The sequence below is a fragment of the Centroberyx gerrardi genome, chromosome 8 (assembly GCF_048128805.1).
Source record: "Centroberyx gerrardi isolate f3 chromosome 8, fCenGer3.hap1.cur.20231027, whole genome shotgun sequence".
NCBI lineage: Eukaryota > Metazoa > Chordata > Actinopteri > Beryciformes > Berycidae > Centroberyx > Centroberyx gerrardi.
The window spans coordinates 16,744,039-16,765,357 of record NC_136004.1 but is presented as its reverse complement, the minus strand read 5'-3'; the positions used below and the strand labels follow the sequence as shown (position 1 = coordinate 16,765,357).

At 42.4% G+C, this 21,319-nt stretch overlaps 1 protein-coding gene across 2 annotated transcripts; it reads right to left on the bottom strand.

Annotated features, from left to right (window-relative positions):
- Nucleotides 1-227: 227 nt before the first annotated feature.
- On the bottom strand, nucleotides 228-21,319 carry acacb (acetyl-CoA carboxylase beta). Of its 2 annotated transcripts, none has more exons than XM_078285367.1 (53): nucleotides 21,225-21,319; nucleotides 17,847-17,979; nucleotides 17,560-17,698; nucleotides 17,254-17,363; nucleotides 17,030-17,111; nucleotides 16,825-16,923; nucleotides 16,516-16,625; nucleotides 16,281-16,391; nucleotides 15,953-16,162; nucleotides 15,674-15,844; nucleotides 15,385-15,546; nucleotides 15,119-15,282; nucleotides 14,567-14,717; nucleotides 14,336-14,439; nucleotides 14,130-14,211; nucleotides 13,894-14,039; nucleotides 13,240-13,390; nucleotides 12,997-13,131; nucleotides 12,536-12,682; nucleotides 12,253-12,441; nucleotides 11,825-11,925; nucleotides 11,656-11,744; nucleotides 11,419-11,543; nucleotides 11,198-11,311; nucleotides 10,944-11,057; nucleotides 10,765-10,854; nucleotides 10,490-10,677; nucleotides 9,871-9,894; nucleotides 9,079-9,219; nucleotides 8,854-8,953; nucleotides 8,645-8,752; nucleotides 8,466-8,522; nucleotides 7,688-7,729; nucleotides 7,326-7,541; nucleotides 7,021-7,176; nucleotides 6,331-6,534; nucleotides 5,978-6,133; nucleotides 5,777-5,899; nucleotides 5,387-5,656; nucleotides 5,147-5,244; nucleotides 4,901-5,021; nucleotides 4,689-4,799; nucleotides 4,414-4,557; nucleotides 4,202-4,322; nucleotides 4,019-4,115; nucleotides 3,806-3,902; nucleotides 3,532-3,667; nucleotides 3,255-3,432; nucleotides 3,017-3,129; nucleotides 2,724-2,878; nucleotides 2,396-2,566; nucleotides 1,892-2,028; nucleotides 228-1,665 (listed from the first exon to the last, which is right to left on the bottom strand). In XM_078285367.1, the coding sequence occupies exons 1-53, from the start codon at nucleotides 21,227-21,229 to the stop codon at nucleotides 1,539-1,541; spliced, it is 6,825 nt and encodes a 2,274-aa protein (XP_078141493.1). In that variant the 5' UTR covers nucleotides 21,230-21,319; the 3' UTR covers nucleotides 228-1,538. The 2 variants fall into 2 exon arrangements, with proteins under 2 accessions (XP_078141493.1, XP_071755756.2); XM_071899655.2 differs by having other exon boundaries at nucleotides 10,559-10,677.

Below are 21,319 nucleotides of genomic sequence, written 5' to 3'. Positions count from 1 at the left end.
CTATCGCCACAGAAAAGCTTTCTTTGAACTGCATTTACCCACTCATTCCAAATTGCCAATGTGTGCCAATATCTTACTTTGAGTGAGCTGTTTAATCCAGATTCTACACATCACACTTCTACACAGTGATTAACATGTCTGAATGTCAGATGTATATTATGTTCAATAACATGACCATAATAAAAATCCAAATGGGTAAATAAAAGATATGTTTCTTTTGCCAAAAATAAATGAATCACATTTATTAACAATAGTAACAACAGTATTGTACAGTACACAGGAGAGGTTTTACATACATTCAAAATTAATGTCATGGCAACACATTTCTGGTATTTTGATCATACGTAAGGCAAAACAATCCATCACTTGAAGGATCACTTGGTTACATTCTCAGCTTTCACAAATAGCCTTGATCAATGTTTACCTATTGTAAAACCTGAGTTTTAATAATAACTGCTATATTAGAAATACTATCAACAAAAATGAAAGAAATGTTCAAATACATGGCATGAAAGTGTCTCCTAGCATTTATAACATCGGATAAACACACATTAAAAGACAGAAATAAACATAAACAATAATAAACAGACTTAAATTAAGTGACACTGAAAAAGATGGACTACTGAGTCCATTGTCAACTGTGAAATGAAAAAATAACAGCACTCTTGACAAATACTGGTAAATAGAAAAATCTTCACCTGATTTTTAAATTGCACTTCAACAACACAATACTGATAAATCTTTTTTTTTTCTTTAATGCAGAAATGAAAACAGAAAATTTAAACTAATAGTTTAACTATTTTACCAACTCAGAAATATAGAGATATGAGTTCATTTTCTTTTCGTTTAATTTGCAGAATGATCAAAGAATTGATCAGTTGTTCATGTTTGTCTTTATGTAGGCTACATTCAAAGGTGAACACAAATTCTCTGTGACATACCTTTAACTAAACATGACAACCAGCACCTGAACATGAAGTCTTCCCCTTCATGACATTTGTCATCATATAACTCCAGCATTAATAGTTTGGATAGAGCACTGATAAGGCAAATATAACACCACACTTTGAGTGTCTTTAGGACAATGCAGCCAAGTGAAATGTGCATTACAATGATACAGTGTGGACAAGAAAAACAGGTTGCTGGACCGGTTAGACCAAGCAGTTGAAATGACTGTATGACTCTCTAGTGTTATAGATAGACTCTCTTGTCATGTCTGTCATGATTAACACATATTATGATGTCCATGGAGAGAGACTACCCAATGGAGCAAAGTGAACAACAGACAGAGCACCGCATGTGGTGGAGTGTACAGTGTACAGTCATTTTTTGTGTGTGCATTGTCACAAAGAAAACCCCTGACTATAATCCTGAGCATTAGACAAGGTTTTTTGGCTTTAGCTCTATTTTTTTCACCCGTTTACAATTATAGTTTGCACCCATGTGCCTCTACAGCTACAAATGTGAACGGTTACCTACTATACAACAACAGAACATTACATCGCCTTACATAGTATAAAATCATTTCGCACCAAAGCTTAACTGGTGCTGGTGCTGTCCATAGTTGCAAGCAGATGGGAGATCTTGGCCCTCTGAGATGGAGTGATGTTCTGGCTCATGTGGATGATGCAGTCCATGGCTACTTCAGGGTTGGCCTGCACCAGGCTGGGACACAAACGGAAAATAATAACATTAGCTCGCCTATTAACATGCCATGATAAAAATATATTGTCAGTGGTGAACATATTGAGACAGTTCCGTGAAATCGGCTCTTGTTAGTGTGAACCCATAAAATTGTAATTATCAAAATATGTACAGTTTATTCAGATGAAAATACAGACTGTCAGCAGTTGATTTGTGTGTGTGTGTGTGTGTGTGTGTGTGTGTGTACCTGCGGATATGTTTCAAAGTGTAATCTCTTTTCAGGTACTTGATGTTCTCGCGAATGGCTGATTGAGTGCCATCCTCCTTGGATAAATGCTTTTCAAGCCATTCAACTACAGCTTGATTGTTGTCCCAAAGGTAGGCCTGGAAAAACAGACATAAGAGCCTTTAAACCCCTGATCTCCAAAGATTTTGACATTGAAGCGCCTAAACGTAACATGAGTGGCGGTCCACGGGCCAAAAACTGCAACTGGACATTGATTATTTAGACATGCAAGAAGTAGGCATTAGCATTTTAGGTATTATGTCGTCATGGTGTTGTCATAATCAAGGGTTTAAAAAAAAAAGTATAATTTAATTGTAGCAAAATATACCAACTATTTATTTTGGAATGCCAAAATAAATATTGGCCAAATTTGGCCTGTGAACCCTACTTTGGGTGGCCCTGCTTTACAGGCATCGATGCAAACGGTGCCTCTAGCTGATTATTTCAGTCTCTCTACTCACACACCTTGACAGTTCCCTCTGTTTCCACGAACCAGCGCCGCAGCATGGACTGCATGTGTCCATCACCGAGGTCCTTGTTGGCCTTCAGAATCTCACACTTCACCACCTGCTCCAACAGGAGGCGACGCAGACGCCAGTAGAAGAAGCTCCGCACGTTCTTCCACTCCAAAATATCCTGTCAAACAGAGTATTAGAGGGCACAGTACAACATGTACATGACCGCATACATCTCCTCCCAATACAACTTTGTTCATTTTCTTTTGGACACCTGCATGTAAAGAGACATACATAATGCCAGTCATAAGTAGAGAGTTCATGTGGAGTATACTCACAGTGATGACCCCCTTCTCCTGCATCCTGCCAGGAGTGTCATGCAGATCTACAAACTGCACTGCCACCTGGTGGTAGATGGGCAACAGGAACTCCTCTCTAGCTCTCAGCTTGGTCTCCAGCTCCTTGCGCCGTTTGTCAGGCAGCTCTGGGGTACCTGGCCAAAACAGAAGAGGTATGAGTTATTCTAAGACTCTCCAATAAGGTTATGAAGATTCCAACAGTATTACAATGATACTGATGTATACAATAAACAAGGATGGTAGTGAGAGCTCAACAGGGAAAGAGGCTTTACCTAGCTGCTCAGCCAGACTAGCATAAACTGAATCTAGCCTTCTCATGGTCTTCAACAGGTCCTTCCTCCTGAATTTGATCTCCACGGTACCCTCTGCCTCCAGCACACCCCCTCTGGACAGAGAGAGCACAACAGGAACAGGGAGAGAGACAGAAAGAGAGAGGCTGGTTATTCACACACCTCTCTAACTTGGGATTTTCTTTGACTAAGTATTAAAGATCCTGACTGCTTAACGTACCTGCTCTCCCTGTCAGCATAGAGCTCCATACACAGGGGGTTGATGGTGGGGTCAATCACCACCCAGGACCCGCCTCTCAGTTCAGCATAGGGCGGGATGTACACCAGCACTGGCTGGCGGAACTCACGGAGCCCATCCACAATAAAGGCCCCAAACTTCAGTATTTGGTCATACATATCTGGGAGAGAGAAAAATTATTTAAATACATTAGACAGGCTTGCAAGTAATGCAAACATGCAGTTTCCCTGCATCTTTTTCAGTAGCATTCATCCTATACCTTTCATTCCCCCAGAGAAGCCCCTCCAGTTGGCAAACACCATGAGTGGCAGACGTTCGCGGTTGAAGTCACAAATAGCCTGGGCTGTTTTGAAGGCCGAGTCTGGGAACCACACCTGGCCGGCCTGCTGCAGGAGCTGAGACAAACACACAAAAAGAGTCAGGGGTGTATTACTTTTCTTATTAGAGTCCACAGCCCGTTTGCCTGACACTTGCAAATCAATTTTATAAACTGTGACCTCAAACAAACTTGCAGTGAGGTGAAATTCACTCACTTTAGCTTCTGAGTTCAAGTTGGCTGGATCTGCTGGGACAGTGAGCTCCACAGTGCGCGTTTCCACGGCAATAACACCAAGGGGAATTCCTCCTAATCTGTATTCACCCATAAATTAGCTAGCAGCTTGTTATGAAGCAATTAAAAAATGATGGAATTTATTAATCAATAAACATAGATATGTAATATTCTGCAAGTGTGTAAATGGACTTACCGGGCTCTGCCCACTACCACTGTCTGAGCCCAAGACTCCATGACCTCCATGAACGAGCCATGGTCAAAGAATCCACTCTGCCAGGCCCCTTTCACAGCTAATGACACAAATCCAGAACATTCAGTACAAGGAAATAAACCTGGTTGGTCAGCTGAAATAGAATAGTCATGCCAAGCCACTCACTGGGGTGCGGCCTCCCAGCCAGCATCCAGCGCGGGTCATATGGAGCTTTTGTGGGGGTGAATTCTATCTCTCTGTCTACTGGATCCTTAGTTGCCATCACAGGCACAGGGGACTGCTTGTTCTGTAATGAGAGAAGTACAGCTTAAGCTAGAGATCTCCAGGGGTGGTACAGTTACTGTGCATAGAATTAGATGCCACACATTCAACTGAACCTTTGGCATATAGGAGAGCCACTGGAGGATGGTGAAGACACCCTCAAAGTCATCTGGCACAGTGGTGTGTGTGACTCCATTATTGTGCATGATCTGGATTCCTCCCAGCTGGTTGTTGGATGTGTAGACCTCCCTCCCCAGAACCTGCACAGACACAGGGACTTTAATCATCAAGGTCATTGTCCAGTGGATTTTTCGAATTGACCATGAAATGCACTAAATATTTTATCTGAAATACTGAAGTCTTAACAGTGAGGTGCGTTAAACCCGCAAACCTTGTTGAGAGCACCGGCTCCAGTCAGGATGATGTGAGAGTTCTCCACCTGGATAACTCGCTGCCCCAGACGGACCAGATAGGCTCCAATTCCAATGGCGCGGCATGTCACCTGCAAGAGCATAAAGTGACTCAGATATAACAGAGGCCCAGAGAAACTATGGAGCAATGGTTTCTTACTGCTGAGGGAGGCAAGGGTTGATGATGCCTTACCATACTGATGGTAATAATCTCCCCATAGGCCTGAGAGGATTCTCCAGCAATGGTGCCAGAACCACGCAAGTTCTCGACCCCAAGACCTTCATCCTTTCCGATGATGTCCGTGATGATGTACCTGGAATGGATAGGCACAGTGACAAAGACAGACAAAGAACAAATCTTTATTTTCCCACAGGAACAAATACACAAGGTTGTCAAGAACATTTCTATGAGTTAGAATAATCAATTGATTTCTTGTACCTGGACTCTCCACCCTCCTCTACATGGTGACAGTGCACAGCATTGGTGGAGCTGATACAGGTGTAGTCCTGTGGTGTCAGGTAAAGGTACTTGAAACCCTACAGATAGAGATGGAAATAACTCATCAGAATCAATTTGAAACGAGCAATTACCTCACATATGGCTTCTTTTGGTCATCTCTTTTTCTAAACTAACACCAGCGCATAATACGGATTGGAGGAGAAAACCCCCTGAGGTCACCTTGTAGGGGTCAGTGGGGTCGATCCAGGCCACCTGGAACATGTGTCTGATCTCTTCAGCCAGGCCGATGCGTGCTCCACTGTTGGCTGCAATGTAAATGCGGGGGATGCCCTCGGTCCGAGCCAGCTCAGACGCCCTGAGGAACAGCTCGTCCTCTTGAGGCCCGAACGAGCCGATCATGTGGGTGATGTCGTTACAGATGACGATGATGTCCCGACCCTCTGGGTACTCTGGAGTCTTCATCTTCATCTTGAAGGCGACCATTCCCACCTGGTGAAGAGTAGTTATAAAAGACGTTACAGCACTTGGTGGTGTCAGTATCATCACAGTGAGAGAGCATGAATTGACAGTGTGATATTATTTACTGTGAGTCTTCTATTAACATCCTACATCATTGTCTCCAGGCAGGCGGTTCATCTGCGTCAGTCGACCTTGCGGGTCCAGAACCAGCTCGGTGCACATCAGCACATCTTTAGGACATTTGTCCCCCGGACCCCACAGCTTGAACAGTGCCTGCAGGAAGAATTTAAATGTTGGTCAGATGCCTCAGGAGCATCAAACAAAGTAAACAGTTCAGTGACTCAGCAGTACCTGTCTGAACATCTCAGGGAAGTCGTAGACATATGTAGTTCCCAGAGTCTGGGCCTGGAAACGCTTGGCCTGCAGCAGGTCTTTGGTCACGTACGGAGTGTTGATCAGCATGCCATGCAGGAGACCCTGCTTGTCCCCGTACGACTGGAACATGATCTGAACAGGGAAAGATGATGAGGTCAGTTTAGTAATTCACGTTTCCATGAAAAATATATGGAAATCTTACTCTCTGTTTACATACTTAAAAGTGCAGCAACAAAATAAAGCTATAGAATAAATACCCTGCAACATTTTAAATATATTGGTCCACTATTTCACAAAATGCTTGAAGTACCACTGTCCACTGTCCACACCTGTCCAGAAATTGGGTCGGTGACCTCCTTATACAGGCTGATGTCCAAATAATAGCCAGACTCATTAGTGAGGAAAAGACGGATAGGAATGGCATTCCCTGTGGTTGTCAGACGGATGTTGATCTTCAGCTCAGCCTGCAGCACCCGCAGCTTCCACAGACGGCTGCCATAACGCATCACCATGGAGCGGACAGACTCCTCTATCTGACGGCCCCAAGGAGAGGACAAGGGTGTTAAAGAGACACTTCACATTTAAATTAAGGTGATATATTTCAAAAAATGTATGCAATCATTTCTAAAACAGTATTGAAAAATAAGCATGGTGGAAAGCCTTAATGGAGGGATACTCTTGAAACATATAATCTCCAAGTTAATAAGGTGGTTTATATAGTATGGTATAGTGCATAGTATAGTGAATAGAAATTCAAATCCGTAACAAAGCATTAGAACCAAATATGTAAATATCTAATGAACTATATAAAACATAGTGAAATCTTTAAGGGGGAAATAAATTGCCCCCAAAGACTGCTGAGGTGCAAAATTGACAAAATGTCTATGTACAAACATCATAGAGAAACACCACAATATTTTGATGAAAAAGTAATCAATTTGATGTACATTCTAATAACTGTATGTGACTCCAACAAACACAATGCCATGGCAGCAGACATTATGTGGTAGGACACTGACTTTGGAAGGGTCCATGATGACAGTGGGGACGAAGTTGAGGAAGATGTGGTTGCAGTCTGTCCGGACATTGGTGTTACTGAAAGCCACCTCCAGCTCATCCATGGCCTCCAGCAGAAGACGCTCTCCCTCATTTTTCAGGTACTCAAAGGAAGCTTCCTGGTTGTGTATAAAGAGAGGTTAATCAGGTGTACTTCTATCAAGCCATGAATAAGCCTTGCACTTAACAAAAACAATCCATCTAAAAAACAAAACAAGTAAAAATGATACCTAGATTATTTTAACAAGTAGTAAGCTGTGGCTCTCACCTTTGTGATGAGATCTGAGTGGCGGATGATAGCTCGGATGAAGAAGCGGTAGTCGGTAACTTCAGCACCCTCCTGGACACGAGCAGCACCCAGATACAGGTGCATCTTGTGGTTGGCACAGGGAACAGCTGTCAGGTCAAAGTTCCTCATGCGGTTGAGCTCCAGCTGAAAGGCCAAAGCCGGCTCCAGGTTACGGTAAATACGGTCCTCCTGGAACTGAGGAGAGGTATAGAGCCAGAGGGTCATCATCTCCTCTCTAGTAGACAGTAGCATCATTCATCAAGCTCATTACCTAACTGCAATGAGACTATCAATGCAATCAACTATCATTATCTTCTTCAATATCTGAGAAAAAATCTTACCCCGTCTCTAGCTCTGAAAGTGAAGAACTTCGGAAATTCTCTCTGTTGAAATGAAATAGTAAAAGTGTTGAGTAAACAACAAACAATAACAAGTAGGTAGCTAGCAAAAGTTTAAAAATCTATTGACAGCTTGATCGAACAGAATTAGTGTATCTATGGTAAGGCAGTAATAGTATCAGGATCTAAAAAAAAGTCACTACATTTTGTGTTACTTCCAGCTTGCTGGTAATACAAGGATTTCACTAGGATTTGGTCAATATGGTTATGTTAGGAGCAGAGTATCTATAACTGTGCCATGAATATTATAAGTTCTTTAGCCTAACTGCCCAGCGGTTGATAACAGCAGGAACAATTTTGAAATTTGAACTTTAAATAGTCTCTATCATGAAAATTGGATGAGTTGTAAATGCAAAGGAGGTCTATGGAAATAGAATATCGCACACTCAATTTATACAATACACTGTTTATTAATGATTCAGTTATTGTTTTTCAGCACGATACCCAGTACCACATTGATATTATGTGTTTTCAAATTTATTTTAGGAGGTAATTCAACAGAATGTGTAGCCTTTAAATCAAAGGAGTACTAGTCACATGAAGTCAAAAAAGTGGTATCAAATAAAAGGTTGCATGAAGAAACATATAATCCAGTACTTCATAGTATTATGTATTTCTATACAGTTTATGTGAATTTGGCGGAAAATGAATGAAAAACAATAGTGGGCCTGATAAAAACAGTGTACTTGCTCAGTCAGCAAAGACTATCTCTAAGCATTACCTTCTGTGCAATCAAAAACGTGATCCGCCTGATGCCATACTCAAAGAGGAGTGCTTTCTGTAAAGGAAACATACCATTTTCATTTAAAAAATCAGAAAGCTGAAATACACTGTTATGAACAATTCCGCACATCCATAAGACTATATCAAGTCTAAAATTAGATCAGTTAGGAGGCTGACCTTGGACTGGGCATAGGCAGTGAAGGCTGTGACCAAAGCATCATCATCTTCTGTGTCTGCTGATTTTATGGACACATTAATGATGTGGATTGGGTTTTCCCTCATGTTCTGTAGAGGAGAGAAGAGACATGGTGATCACAGAGAACACAGGAATAGAAACGGCTTTCTTATGGACAGGCCAGTGACCCTTAAACACCCACAGCCGTCACCTTGCAGTTCTCCTCCTCATACAGACTGGAGCGGGCCTCCGAGAACAGCGGGCTCTCTAGGAGTGGATCTGCAAAGCTGGAGATAACCTCATCAAAGTTCCTGCGAAACAAGCATGAACACAAAGTCAGCATTCAATGACTGTAATTCTCACTCTCTACATGTTGTTGTTAAATATCGCTGGGGGGAAAAATACCAAAACTAACATGAACTAAACTGTGACTTACCTTTTGAAGTCCTCAAAACACTGGAAGGCCACCATGGCACCCATGCGTTGGCAAGGTGGTGACAAAGCCCCCTCCAGGAAGAGCTCACTGCTCTGCCGCCGCATTTCAAACTGGCCGGAGCCGCTCACTGGGACAGCAACCCTGTCAGGAAGAACACACACAGACAGGTCAGTCAGAGCTGGACAGGATCAGTAACTGATCGCTGTAGAGAGGTTTGCTTTAGCAAAAAACACTGAACAGCCATCAGTACAAATATGTGTACAGGGAGCAATAAAAGCTACATCATGATGCCCGTTTTTACTTATTTAACAACAAAGCAAACAAGTATTGTCAACCTCGCATCCAATTATGACTGTAGAGATACGTATATGTATTCCATTGAATAGGATTATGAATGGTTGTTACAGAGATCATGAGCAATTGTTACTGTGCGTTTGATTGATAGTTGCAAATCACGGATCAAAATCTGATGCTGGAGAATACAGGCTCCCCGGATGGCAGCAATCAACAAAATGTCAGGCTTTAAGGTTTTTAAGAGGAACATGGTATTAATAAGATATGTGCCTCTCAAAAGCTCCTTATTGCTTTAAAAGTTGAGAAAGGCAAAAAAAAAATTACATAGAAAAGCTCAATAAAAAGTGAATTAGGAAGGACTTGTTAGAGGAGTCCTTAAGCAAACGTTTCTGGTTTCACAGAAAGGGAGGAAAAAGCAACACAGTGCATTCAGCATGCATCGCTGTGAGACATACAGACGATCAGTCGTCTGGCTGGCTGGGAGGAGCTTTACTCTACCTGTTCAGAGTAGGGCTGCTCCCTCTGAAATAAGATGATTCACAGGTGAATATTAGCAGTGGATGATCAACCTTAACCTCTACCTCTAGGCATTATGATTAGATTAAAGCACTTTATAAGATGCTCTGCACATTCACATTAATCTCCATTCTGCATTCAAAGTTAGCCATAAGCAGTTACAGCCACGATTATTGACTGCTCTGTACCTGTGCTACTATACTGAAGCTATCTGGGTTATGATTTATCAGGGTAATGTCATAAACTAGTCAGATGAGGGCCGAGGGAGATTTAAGAGTATTCTTTTTATTGTTTTAAGGCCTGGATTTCTGCGTAACAGACAGAGAGTGAAGTATTTTTCCATGTAAAATCTGTATGATGATTGGTTTAATGGAACGCTACTGGATCAGGTGAAGCACACTTTTCCAAAAACAGCCGTTAAAGGTTTCAACAGAGAGCGGACATCACAGTCCCTGATGAGCAGGATTATGAGTCTGATTATGGGGAATAAATGACTCTGGTGAAGAGAGAAAGAAATGGGGAAATAAAATGGAAGTAAATGGAAGTAGTAATAATAATAAATTCAAAGAGATGTGTGGGGAGTCAAATGGTGTTTGAGAACAAATTGGCGACACATTCATCTGTGGCCAAAGAATCTTTCCAGTGCCGTTCAGTGAGGGCAACTTGATACCTGTTAGGGTGGGAGGATGGTAACATAAATTGGAAGTCTACAGCACATGTCCCATCCTGCAACTGGTGATGCTGGAGGCTATTTAGCTCATAGGCAATGTAGCCTCTGCGCACATACACCTGAAAGGGAAGACGGAACAAGTAGTTATTAGTAGATAAACAGATAGACACAAATTCACTTCTCAGTTTTATCTTCACTCTCCTTACCTCCAAGGCGGCCATGCACACAACTTGATTGGCGTGATAGAAGAAATTAGGCAAGACATCAAAAATGGAAGTCTCAGAGAGGATGAGTTTCTATAGGAAATTAAAACAAATATTATTCATTTGATCATCAAGCTGTATAAAATGATTCTTAATATGAAACCTCTGCAAACAAGGCTTACCTTCAGGTTCTCTGGGCAAAATTGGTGGCCATACATGTCAATGGCTGACAGGAAGATGGACTCCACCTGGTTGTGCCTCAGTTCGTAGGACGGTAAATGGGAGGCTATCAAGACCTATGAAACATTCAAACATTATATTGAGACTATCAAGCAGGAACAAATCTGACTGCTCAAAAAGCAGCATAAGTTTGATAAAAAGGATGTTCAAATGGACAGCATTTGGCTAACTGAGATGCAGCAGTCGAAAGTCTTACCTGTCTGGCTCTCAAGGCTACCTTTGAGTTCTCCATCTTGCTGAGCTGTGTGAGCTCATTCAGGATGGCCATCAGCTCGTCTGCTAGGGTGGGATCCCTCCCACAAAGCTGGTCCTACACAAAGTCAAAGACACCCCACTGTGCATCAAGATGTTTATCACAGAGACCTCATGTAAATGTTTATGTAAACATGTCAGTGTGGAGGTCAGTGGAAGCCTTACTATGAGCATGGTGACTAGGATGTTCTTCTTGGAGACTTGGGCGTGAGAGAAGATATAGTCCAGCACAGGAGCCATGTCGGGCTTGTACTGCTCCCTCAGATTGATAACACACTTGTCATAGTGAGCTGTTTGGGAGAACATGAGCAAAATTAGATAAACTATTGCCCAACAAACCACAAGGTCTGGGAAATGCCTCATCAAGAGATTTTTCAATTGGAGTTGAAATAGTATTGTCACCTTGCTGAAACTGCATCTCTATTTGCAGGTAGCGCTTCAGCAGATCCAGAACCACAGACTTCATATAGCCACGGATTCCACTGCGGTACCTGGGACACATTCAATCATCTGTTAATCAATGCAATACTGCTGGACAATCTGGTGCTGCAAAAAACAAAAAAATACTAACCTCTGCACTAGCTGCACAATACTCTGAGTGTTCATGAAGAACACCTCTCGGTCAGCCTTCCTCTGTAGAGTGGCTGCATGGCTGTCTAGAACATTGGCAATCTGAAATGAAGGAGGAGAAAAATATCATTATGTATAGTGCATTGTTAAGCCCTGGGGGAAAAAAAACAAGCAGAGGAAGACACTAAACTCCTGGCATGCGCACAGATACACCAAAATCAGGTGTGATGAATCCAGAGCATAAAGAAACTTCATGAATTAATGTAATTCAGTCCTCCTGGCCATCACATAATGCAATATGTATTCAGTGTTTCCAGTGGTTTCTATGCTGGCAAGAGTGGTTATTGACATTTAGGTACACTGATATCAAACCAGGCCCCTCCCCCAGAGCATTGCAGCCAATTCCAACCATCACTGTGCAGCACTCACCCTCTGGCTAGGGAACTGGCAGAGGACAGAGGTGATGTTGCTCGCATACTGGGCCATGACTTTACGGATGGCCTTCTCCACACCGGGGGGAATGCGACTTGCCACACTGGTCATGATCTCCTGGAGCTCCAACAGCGGCAGGGAGGGGTCCCTCAGCGTCTTCATCAGGATAGCCACCCACTGTTTCACCTGCAGAGACGAACATACAAACCCAAACATGCTCATATAATTGACAAAGAGTGCCAATTCAAGAATCTGCAGTGGAGGAAGGCCTGTGATGTACCTTGCTGCTGAAGTAGGGCTCTGAAAGGCAGTACCCATCCATGACTTTTACCAAGTTTTCTAGCACACTGTGGAAGACCTGGTGAAGCTTCTCTCCTATGATGGGCAGTGGCTGCTGGGGTGGCAGAGAGGCCGTGTTAAGCTCCACCTAGGACAGGAGAACAAAATGGGAAAGAGAACAGTATTCGTTATTTTCTGCAATGGATAAAGTGAGGCATAAAATTAATTTGCTTTCCAACCAGAGCAGCTACTGGACTCTGCCAGCCCACAGTAAACACTTTGCAATGTCATTTTTTATACAGGGAAAACTGATCAAACAAGGCCATTCTGATATGTTACTAGCCCAGGCCAAAACACATGAGAATGGCTAGGGACTTTATATATATAAATATATACATTTCAAGCCACGATAAAGTGATCCATGTATGCACAGTAGCTTGTGATAAACTCGGATTAACTTACCAGATGGATACTGCTGGGGTCATCCAGGTCCATGCGTGCGACCACGCAGCCAGGCTCCAGGACCGCCCCAGGTCTCTTTACAAAGTGGATACAACCAGACTCCTGCACTGTTAGGGTCATCACCATCTTCATCACCTGAATCCATAACATAAACAGCAGGTCAACAAAAACACATCAATGTTCAGCATGCCTCAAGAAGTGATTACAGTTTCACACATTTCACCAAAGTCTGTCAACATTCACCTCAATCTCTGCATAGGAGTATCCTGCAGAAATATGGCCTCCATCCTCAATCATGTACTGCAGCAGTTTACCAGCAGAGGGCGACCTCAGCACTGTGGGATCCTTCTCCTTATCAAACACACACGTCTTGTTGCCAACGGTGATGCGGTAGCTGTGGTGTCAAAAACGAAAGAAAAACAGAAATAAATAAAGCAAATAAATTGCCTACTATATCTGGAGAGAGATTAGTGCCAGCAGAGATTGTATTTGAATTGCATGAATTTGAATTTGTCACGCTCATATTGAACCGATTTAAAGAATGGATTAGTTGCATGAATTAATTCAGAAATGACATTTGAATTTTTCAAGCTAAAATTGACTATTGTCTAAAAACATGTATGCATGTGGCCTAGTTAGCTGGTAGCTGTTGGCTAGGTAGTGACTACTGGCTAACTAGATTGCTGGGCAGCTGAAAGTTTGAAAAAAGTGACAATTTACATTTCTTAAAAACAAAAAACATTCAATTTTCACTTGATATATCAAGTTACTATGATTCACTAACATAAAACAAATTATATTTGCCACTCTTTCACCAAGTGGGTAGAATAAGGCTTGATCGGTTGATTGGTATGGAAAATGAATAAATTTTAGCCATGATTGTGCAGCTTGTCTTGCCTGTCCACTTCCTCCTTCATGTAGGTGGTGTGGCTGCTGCCGTCATACGAAAGCAGAAGGCCGCCATCACTCAGCCTGTGGACATCGATCTCAATGTCTGAGCCATTCATAATGATGACATAAGTTGTTGGGGACTGGCGAGCAACCTGCAGAAAAAATCAAGACGGTTATTGATTAGAAAAAAAGGTAAGATGTTAAGTCGAACAGCAAATGAGTGAAGAGAAAGAGTCAGATACCTTGAGGCAGAATTTGACTCCTTCATATATAAGGTCCACATTGACAGAGTTGAGGAGACTGGCCGCAGGGAGTACCTGGCCTCTATAGATGTTTAAATAAATGATGTATAAATGTATAAATAGTGTTTATTGAAATAAAGTCCATTACATGAACACAGAATAACAACTGCAGCTACATCAGTAAGAAGAGGTGTTGTACTACTGACCTTTCTAGTGAATGTAGGAAGTCGGACATGCTCTTTCTGAAGCTGGCGTCAGCAACATGTAACGCTCCACAGACAATGCCCAGCATGGTATCTGGTCTTTCAGCCTACAGAAAGAAAATGCGGCTCAAATGATCAAATACAGCAAAGAAACTAAAAAACAACAACTTCAGTGATCCTGTGTCCAATCATTATCCAGCTGTGTAATGAAGCTTTGTCTCCTCAGACCCCTACCTGCACTTTCTCTGCAATGAGATGATCCAGCCAGCCGGTGTCAATGTCATTGTTTCTAAAGCTTTCTGTCTCTAGTAACTTAATGAGGTATTCAACTGTGGTCCTGAAGTCGCCTCTGATGGACAGCTCCTTCATAGCCACCACCATGTTCCTGAAGCACATGGTAGATACAACACCCATCAAACACATAAACCATACAAGATATCAATGTGTTTTTATGTTATATGTTGATATTAAATTATTCAGCCTATATTTGTTATCCGTGTAAAAAAAATCAATTATCATAGCATTTGAATAGCGTTTTTGCCAAAAATGTAAGAAAGTTATTACATTAGTGGCAAAAATACTCTTGCATTATTGTCTCTAGATTTTATTATATTATTGGCTGGATATTGCATTGTGTTTGTTTAGTTTTATTGCATTATGGGCAATTACCACACACAGGTATTGCATTAGTGGCTGTTACCACAGAGTAGACAGGACACCCAACAACCACTTTAATTGCAAAAGATCTAGATATGATGATGACATCAGAACAATAAAGAGACTTACGAAATGGCTTCCTCACGGTTCTCGCCCCAGGAGAAACAGTGTCCAAACTGGGAGTCTGCAAACTCATGCAGACCACCAGTGGCCCCAACACTGAAGTAACCCCAGACGTTTTTACTGCTGCGAAAGTTCAGCTCCTGCACAGTGCCCGAACTGGGCTTGAACCCCTGTGAGAGACAACAAGGACAAGTCAGTCGTCCACATTAAAAATATATAAGAAATAGAGTGGTATGTCTGTGATGAATGTTGACGAGATCAACGAGTCGCACCTCATCAGGGTTTTCACTGGTGATCCGAACAGCTATGACGTGCCCTCTTGGACAAGGCATGCAGTCTGGGGCCTCAAAGTTAATAGTGCTGTCGCCCCATGGAGTTTCTCCATAAAACAAGCGGATGTCCTTAATTCTATGGAGGGGGATCCCCATCGCAATCTATCACAGATGAAAACATTGAGTTAAAATGAATTGGATCTCTACATATAGTCTCAGCTGCTCTCATGATGAGATTTCATTCCTGTGGTGTAATTACTGTTTTGAGTGTCCAGTGATAAAGGTTTACCTGAAGCTGGGCAGCAGGCAGGTTGACGTCTCCAATCATCTCTGTGCAGGGGTGTTCCACCTGCAGCCGGGGGTTCAGCTCCAGAAAATGGAAGCTGCCATCCTCAGAGAAGAGGTACTCTACAGTTCCTGCACTCACATACCCCACCATCTTAGCCAGCCGCACAGCATACTAGATCACAGAGAGGGGACATTTGGAAAATGTGAACATGATGTCAAAACACAGCCGATGAGTTAATTGAGGTTAGCAAAATAATTATGTACAGTAAAAATAACTCACCCGTTCCATTTGCTCAAACGTTGAGGGAGCGGCTATAGTGGCAGGGGCCTCCTCTATGATCTTCTGGTGCCTTCTCTGGATGGAGCAGTCTCGTCCAAACAGAGAGATAGCGTTACCATACTGGTCAGCCAGTATCTGGACCTCAAGGTGCCTCGCCTGCTGGGCCAGCTGCATGATGAAGATGGGCGAGCCAGGTACCTCAGCCTGAACCTGCACTCAAAATACAAGCAAACTCTAAGAATTACACTAACTTCCAGTATATGTAGTGTTTGCAAAAATACATAGAATTTAGACAGAGCATTAGCTTGTAAAATGTAATCAAACAAACCTGTCTGAAGAAGTTGGGAAAGTCCTCAGAACTTTCTACCTTCCGGATACCCTTTCCACCTCCACCCTCAGAGGCCTTGATAACAACTGGATAACCGATTCTGTCAGCTCCCTTCAGAAAGAAAGCACATAAAATACAACTTACCCAAAGATACTTATGTCCGGGGACTAATTAAAAAAAAAGAGAATACCAAATGTATCGATATTGTTATGAAGACTTTGCTAGTAATGCTTACTGCCAGCCCGTCGTCTACGTCACGAACACAGCCATGTATGTAGACTTCTGGAGGAACACTGATTACATTGCCCAGTCTTTGGTCCTCCTCTCCCCAGTCCACCCTCAGACCTGGAGCACCGAGACATGCAAGGTTACAACATGAAAGCGCTGCCAAATATTGACAAAAATTAGACTTTGTTTTGCACAGATGCACAGATAGGAACTTTAAAATATATGTCAGGGAGTCTAACTAATTCCAAGCGCTGACAGTGCAATCAGTGCTAGATTATATAGCACAACTGAGATAATGAGGGGGATCGTGCATCACCTGATCCGCTCCATGGCAGGGTGGGAATGTCGGCACTCTGGGCCACAATGGACGAAGCCACCTTATCTCCGAGAGCCCACATGGCCTTACTGGATGGCCCTGAGACATGAACAGCCATCGTCATCCCACCAAATCATGTGACGCAGGTACAAACGAACCAAACCAAAATAATATGACTATACTGTGGTTTCAGACTGGATTGTACCTAAGAATGATATTCCTGCCTTGTTCAACAGCTCAGGCAATTTGGGATTTTCTGAAGCATGGCCCCAACCGGCCCACACAGCCTGTTGATAGTGATAAACACAGACAGTTTATTGACAGTTGGAGAAGGTAAAGGAAAACAGATATAACTCAGAGATCATTCAGACTAAAACTTCTTTCTCTCCGACAACACTGTTGTGAATGTAAATAAATGGTGAGGTGTACCTGTACTGGGATTCTTTTGGCAATGTCCACTATCAGCTCTACATTGGCATAGTTGTTATTGTTGGACCCACCGGGTACAGGTACATAATGGTCTGCCATTTTGATGTACTCTATAGGGGAAAAAGAGCAGCACATAACACTTGTTGTTCAGTGCATGTTTTCAGGAAATCGCTGCTTTCTATAGCAGCCTGGTAAAACATGAATTCACACAGCTGACTCACAGTTAACACACACAGTTTAAAGTGTTTCCCTCTCACCCTTACCTAGATAACCACTGGGTAATAAAAGTATCAAGTTCATAATGACCTGCATTAGCTTTCAAGTCTTCAGGGGTTACCATGACGACGAAACGGATGGTCCTCTCATTCCGGAACATTTCGTAGGACCAGCGACGGATAGAACGCATACATTTGACTGCAGCTATACCATTGTTAGCTATTAGCACCTGCAACAGAAGAAGAGGCAGCTGGACGAGTCTGAGAGAGACAGAGCTGGGAAGATAAGAGTGCATTCTACTGCTGCAATGCCATTAACCACTCCAAAAGAAATTATAGAGATAAGAGTTTCAGAAATGCAGAAAAGATTATTCTTACTTTATCAATGACACGGTTGCCACCAAAGCGGGTGACAAACTCAGCAGGCGAGGCCACCGTGAAGTCTCTCTGAAGATCCATTTTTCTGTGTTCTCGTCCTTTTTTCACCAAGTGAGGACCAGACATGCTAGGCCTGGAGTAGAAAACTAACGGTTAATTGACTTGCCTGTCTATGCACTGGGTATAATCCATTCAGTATGTCTGCTGTAACCTATATTAAATCAAAACAAATATTCAAGAAACTGCAGGTTGCATATCATCCAACACAATGTCATGTCCAAGCACAAGTAAACAGCAACAGAGACTACAGTGCCTCTAGCAAACAGCCACAGACCTGTGGGAATCAGGGACTGTGAACAGACTACATAACTGCAACAAGGTAACAACAGCACTGAAAATCAAAAAGTCAAAGTTCAGTCTTTCGCTACAACGGGTAAGCCTAAACGGACCAGCCCGTTTATGTCTGGCCTTATCTTCAAAATTACACCTAACCACTGCTCTTCATAGAACCACTCACCAAACAGTGGAATCTGATCGACGTTACCAGACTCTCTTACCTACAGAGATTGGGTCATGGCTATCACTCTTGGTTTCCACTCTTATAGGATGTTCACCACAGGAGAGCCAATAAAAGGTAAATATGGTGTCAGCAAAAAAAAAAACATTCATACTGACTGTTTACCTCAGTCCTATAAGGTGACATGCCTAGTGGGCTGTTTCCAGAAGCTCCAAAAGATAGAAAAAAATAGAAATCCAAATGCTCCAATAGCTAGGCAACCTACTATATGCAGCCTGGGTATTTAAGTGAGCTTAAAAAGCACTGTATGTGGACAGAAACCAGTGCTTGAAGATTTGCATGCACACTCTTATTACTTTGGTTGTGAAATGACAAAATCAAAATCAAAGTCCAGTCTGTCAGCTTTATTCAGACAGCTTTATCAGATAAATTGTCCAACAGCATTTGTATTTATCATGAAAACAGATCCTAAAATATTGGGTGCAAAACATATTTCAATAGATCATTATATTCATGACGTAATCCTGTTTACTAAATAGTGAAAAATTCATATTTTACAATGGCTTCCACAAGTCATAATGTAATCATCCAATCACATCTAAAATGGCTCAAGAGGTTGAAAAGTTGCAAGCTCCATTTTTAGTTTACAAAGCTCATCTCATCTGGTTAACTATTACTACAGATTCTTGCAGGATAAAAAGGAGTATTTAAGTTATTAAATGCAAAAGCAGTCGAACCAAACTATACTGACATATATAGTATTTTATTGTAGGAAAATCCTTCATCACTGAACCACAACAAGGCACATTCAGGACACTGCTCACATAGAGAGAACAAAAGTGGATACATAATAACAACATTTGCCAAGATATTTGTACCATGAAAATTATCTGCTGGCTCATGCCTAGTTCATTCCAAAGTCTTATCGCACTTGCACCACAAACCTCTTGAACCTTTGGTGAATTTCTGGGACGTGTTAAGCTATGAAAGAACTCCTGTGTTGCATCAGTAGGCTATATTGTGAAGTTGGAGAGCAATATCGTCTGGGATGATATGAACTTTAGACGCAACTCTCTTATAGTGCAGTTTGTTCAGTGACTGGAGATTGCACTCAATTGTGGAACCATTTCTTTTTTTGATAACTTGTTTCAGCTTGTTGTCATGCACTTTTGATTAGTTCCTCTTCTGGCATATGAGGGCATAACTGAGAACAGGGCATAACTTGGGGACTTTAAGGAGTGTAATTAGTGGCAAAACATGCAGGTTAACTGCTATTTCTTTAACACTGCAAAGTTCTTGCTGGTCTGTCTTACACTTCCCTCCTCTAGGGAAAGCAAATTGTTGAAGTGTTTTTTTTTTAATTTCCTCAAACTTACACGTGCCTCTACAAGCTCTGCACAGTTACATAACTATAGCCACACTGTAACTATGCAGAAGGTTTTACTACTTCTGCAAAAATTGTAAATCTATTCAAACTCATTGCAAACTAATTATGCACATTTAGACCTACGTAATTTCTATTACTCTGACATAAAGCATATGTGACAACTGTGCACAAAACAAACATTGTGGTCAGAGTTTCAAATTACAAAGAAGGGAAACCAACATCTTATCATGGGACTAACCTTTTGAGACACTGAAACCAGTTGAGACTTTGACCGCCATTCCCCTCCATTATCGTGCAAGCTTAAAGTGTGAATACATTTTGAAATCTAAGACCAAAACCAAGACCAAAAGAGACCTCCACAAAGCCCTTCCTCTCAGGCACTCCCACCTTTCTCCCCTCCCACATGTGCAGCAAAATATCCTTCAGACAGATCCCTGAGGAAGGAGACTGAACACACGTAGGCTCTATCACATAGGCTATCAGATCCACAGCAAATACACACAAGCTAGCCAACACCACGACCCAAGTTCTTGTTCTACTCCATCTACCAAGAGAACAACTATTATCCAGACAAAAACTGAAGCCAAAGTTTTTGGCCACAATGAGACCGAAGCCTTCAGGTGTGACTAGAGAAGCATATCAGAAAACACATTTAATTTCCATTAAACATTTGTCCTGAGGTGTGCGTTGGCTACTGCTGCGTGAGATTCCTCCATGATATGGTTGGGTTATCAAAACTGTTCCCTTGAACCACAGGGAGATGCATCTAAAGCTAAGCTGTAGTAGCAGAGGAAAATCTCTTACCTGTCTCCCCTTCATGGTGATTCCTACATGTCCTGCCCCGTGCATAAACACCGAGTGACCCTTTATGCATTTGGATGAGACGGGCCAACTAAACTTTTGTCAAGCTGAACACGTACAGTAGCTGTGCGCAGCCAACAACTACTCTGAACATCCATCATATCGCATATCATTGCTGGGTACAAAAATAACTCTGTCTTAACTATGCAAACTATAAAAAATTTAAAGAAAAAAGCCGTTGAAAGTGTGTTTGCCAGCCAATCTTTTAACCGTGTTGTGTCCTGAACTCACACCAGTTTTCAAAGTCACAGGCACTTGTTCCAATAATAGAGCAGGGGAGTTTGGCATGCGACAAACAACACAGGGCAGCACGGCGTAGTCAGGTGATCACACGCAGCGTGCGGAGACAGGGTACGTACTAGGAACAGTATGGTAACATGGCCGCAGGTTTGACCCGCCCCCGACAATAGATTTTTGAGCCACAACACTGAAAACCAACCCCATCTCACTCACGCCAATATTTGATGGCCGCATGCTTCCATGCTTTCCTCACATGCCAGAGTTGCAACCTCTACACTGGGCTTTTATGTCTATATTCACATGAGGCGACATGTCTGACCCTGACCCTAGACATAAAGTTCACTTAAATAAGAGAAGCTTGGCAAGACCTTACTTCATGCCTGAGGACGTGGGCTGTGCTGCTGCTGAGGTCGCCTGCAGAGGGGAGCAGGTGATGGTGGAGGCCGGTGGCTGAGACGGACGAGAGGG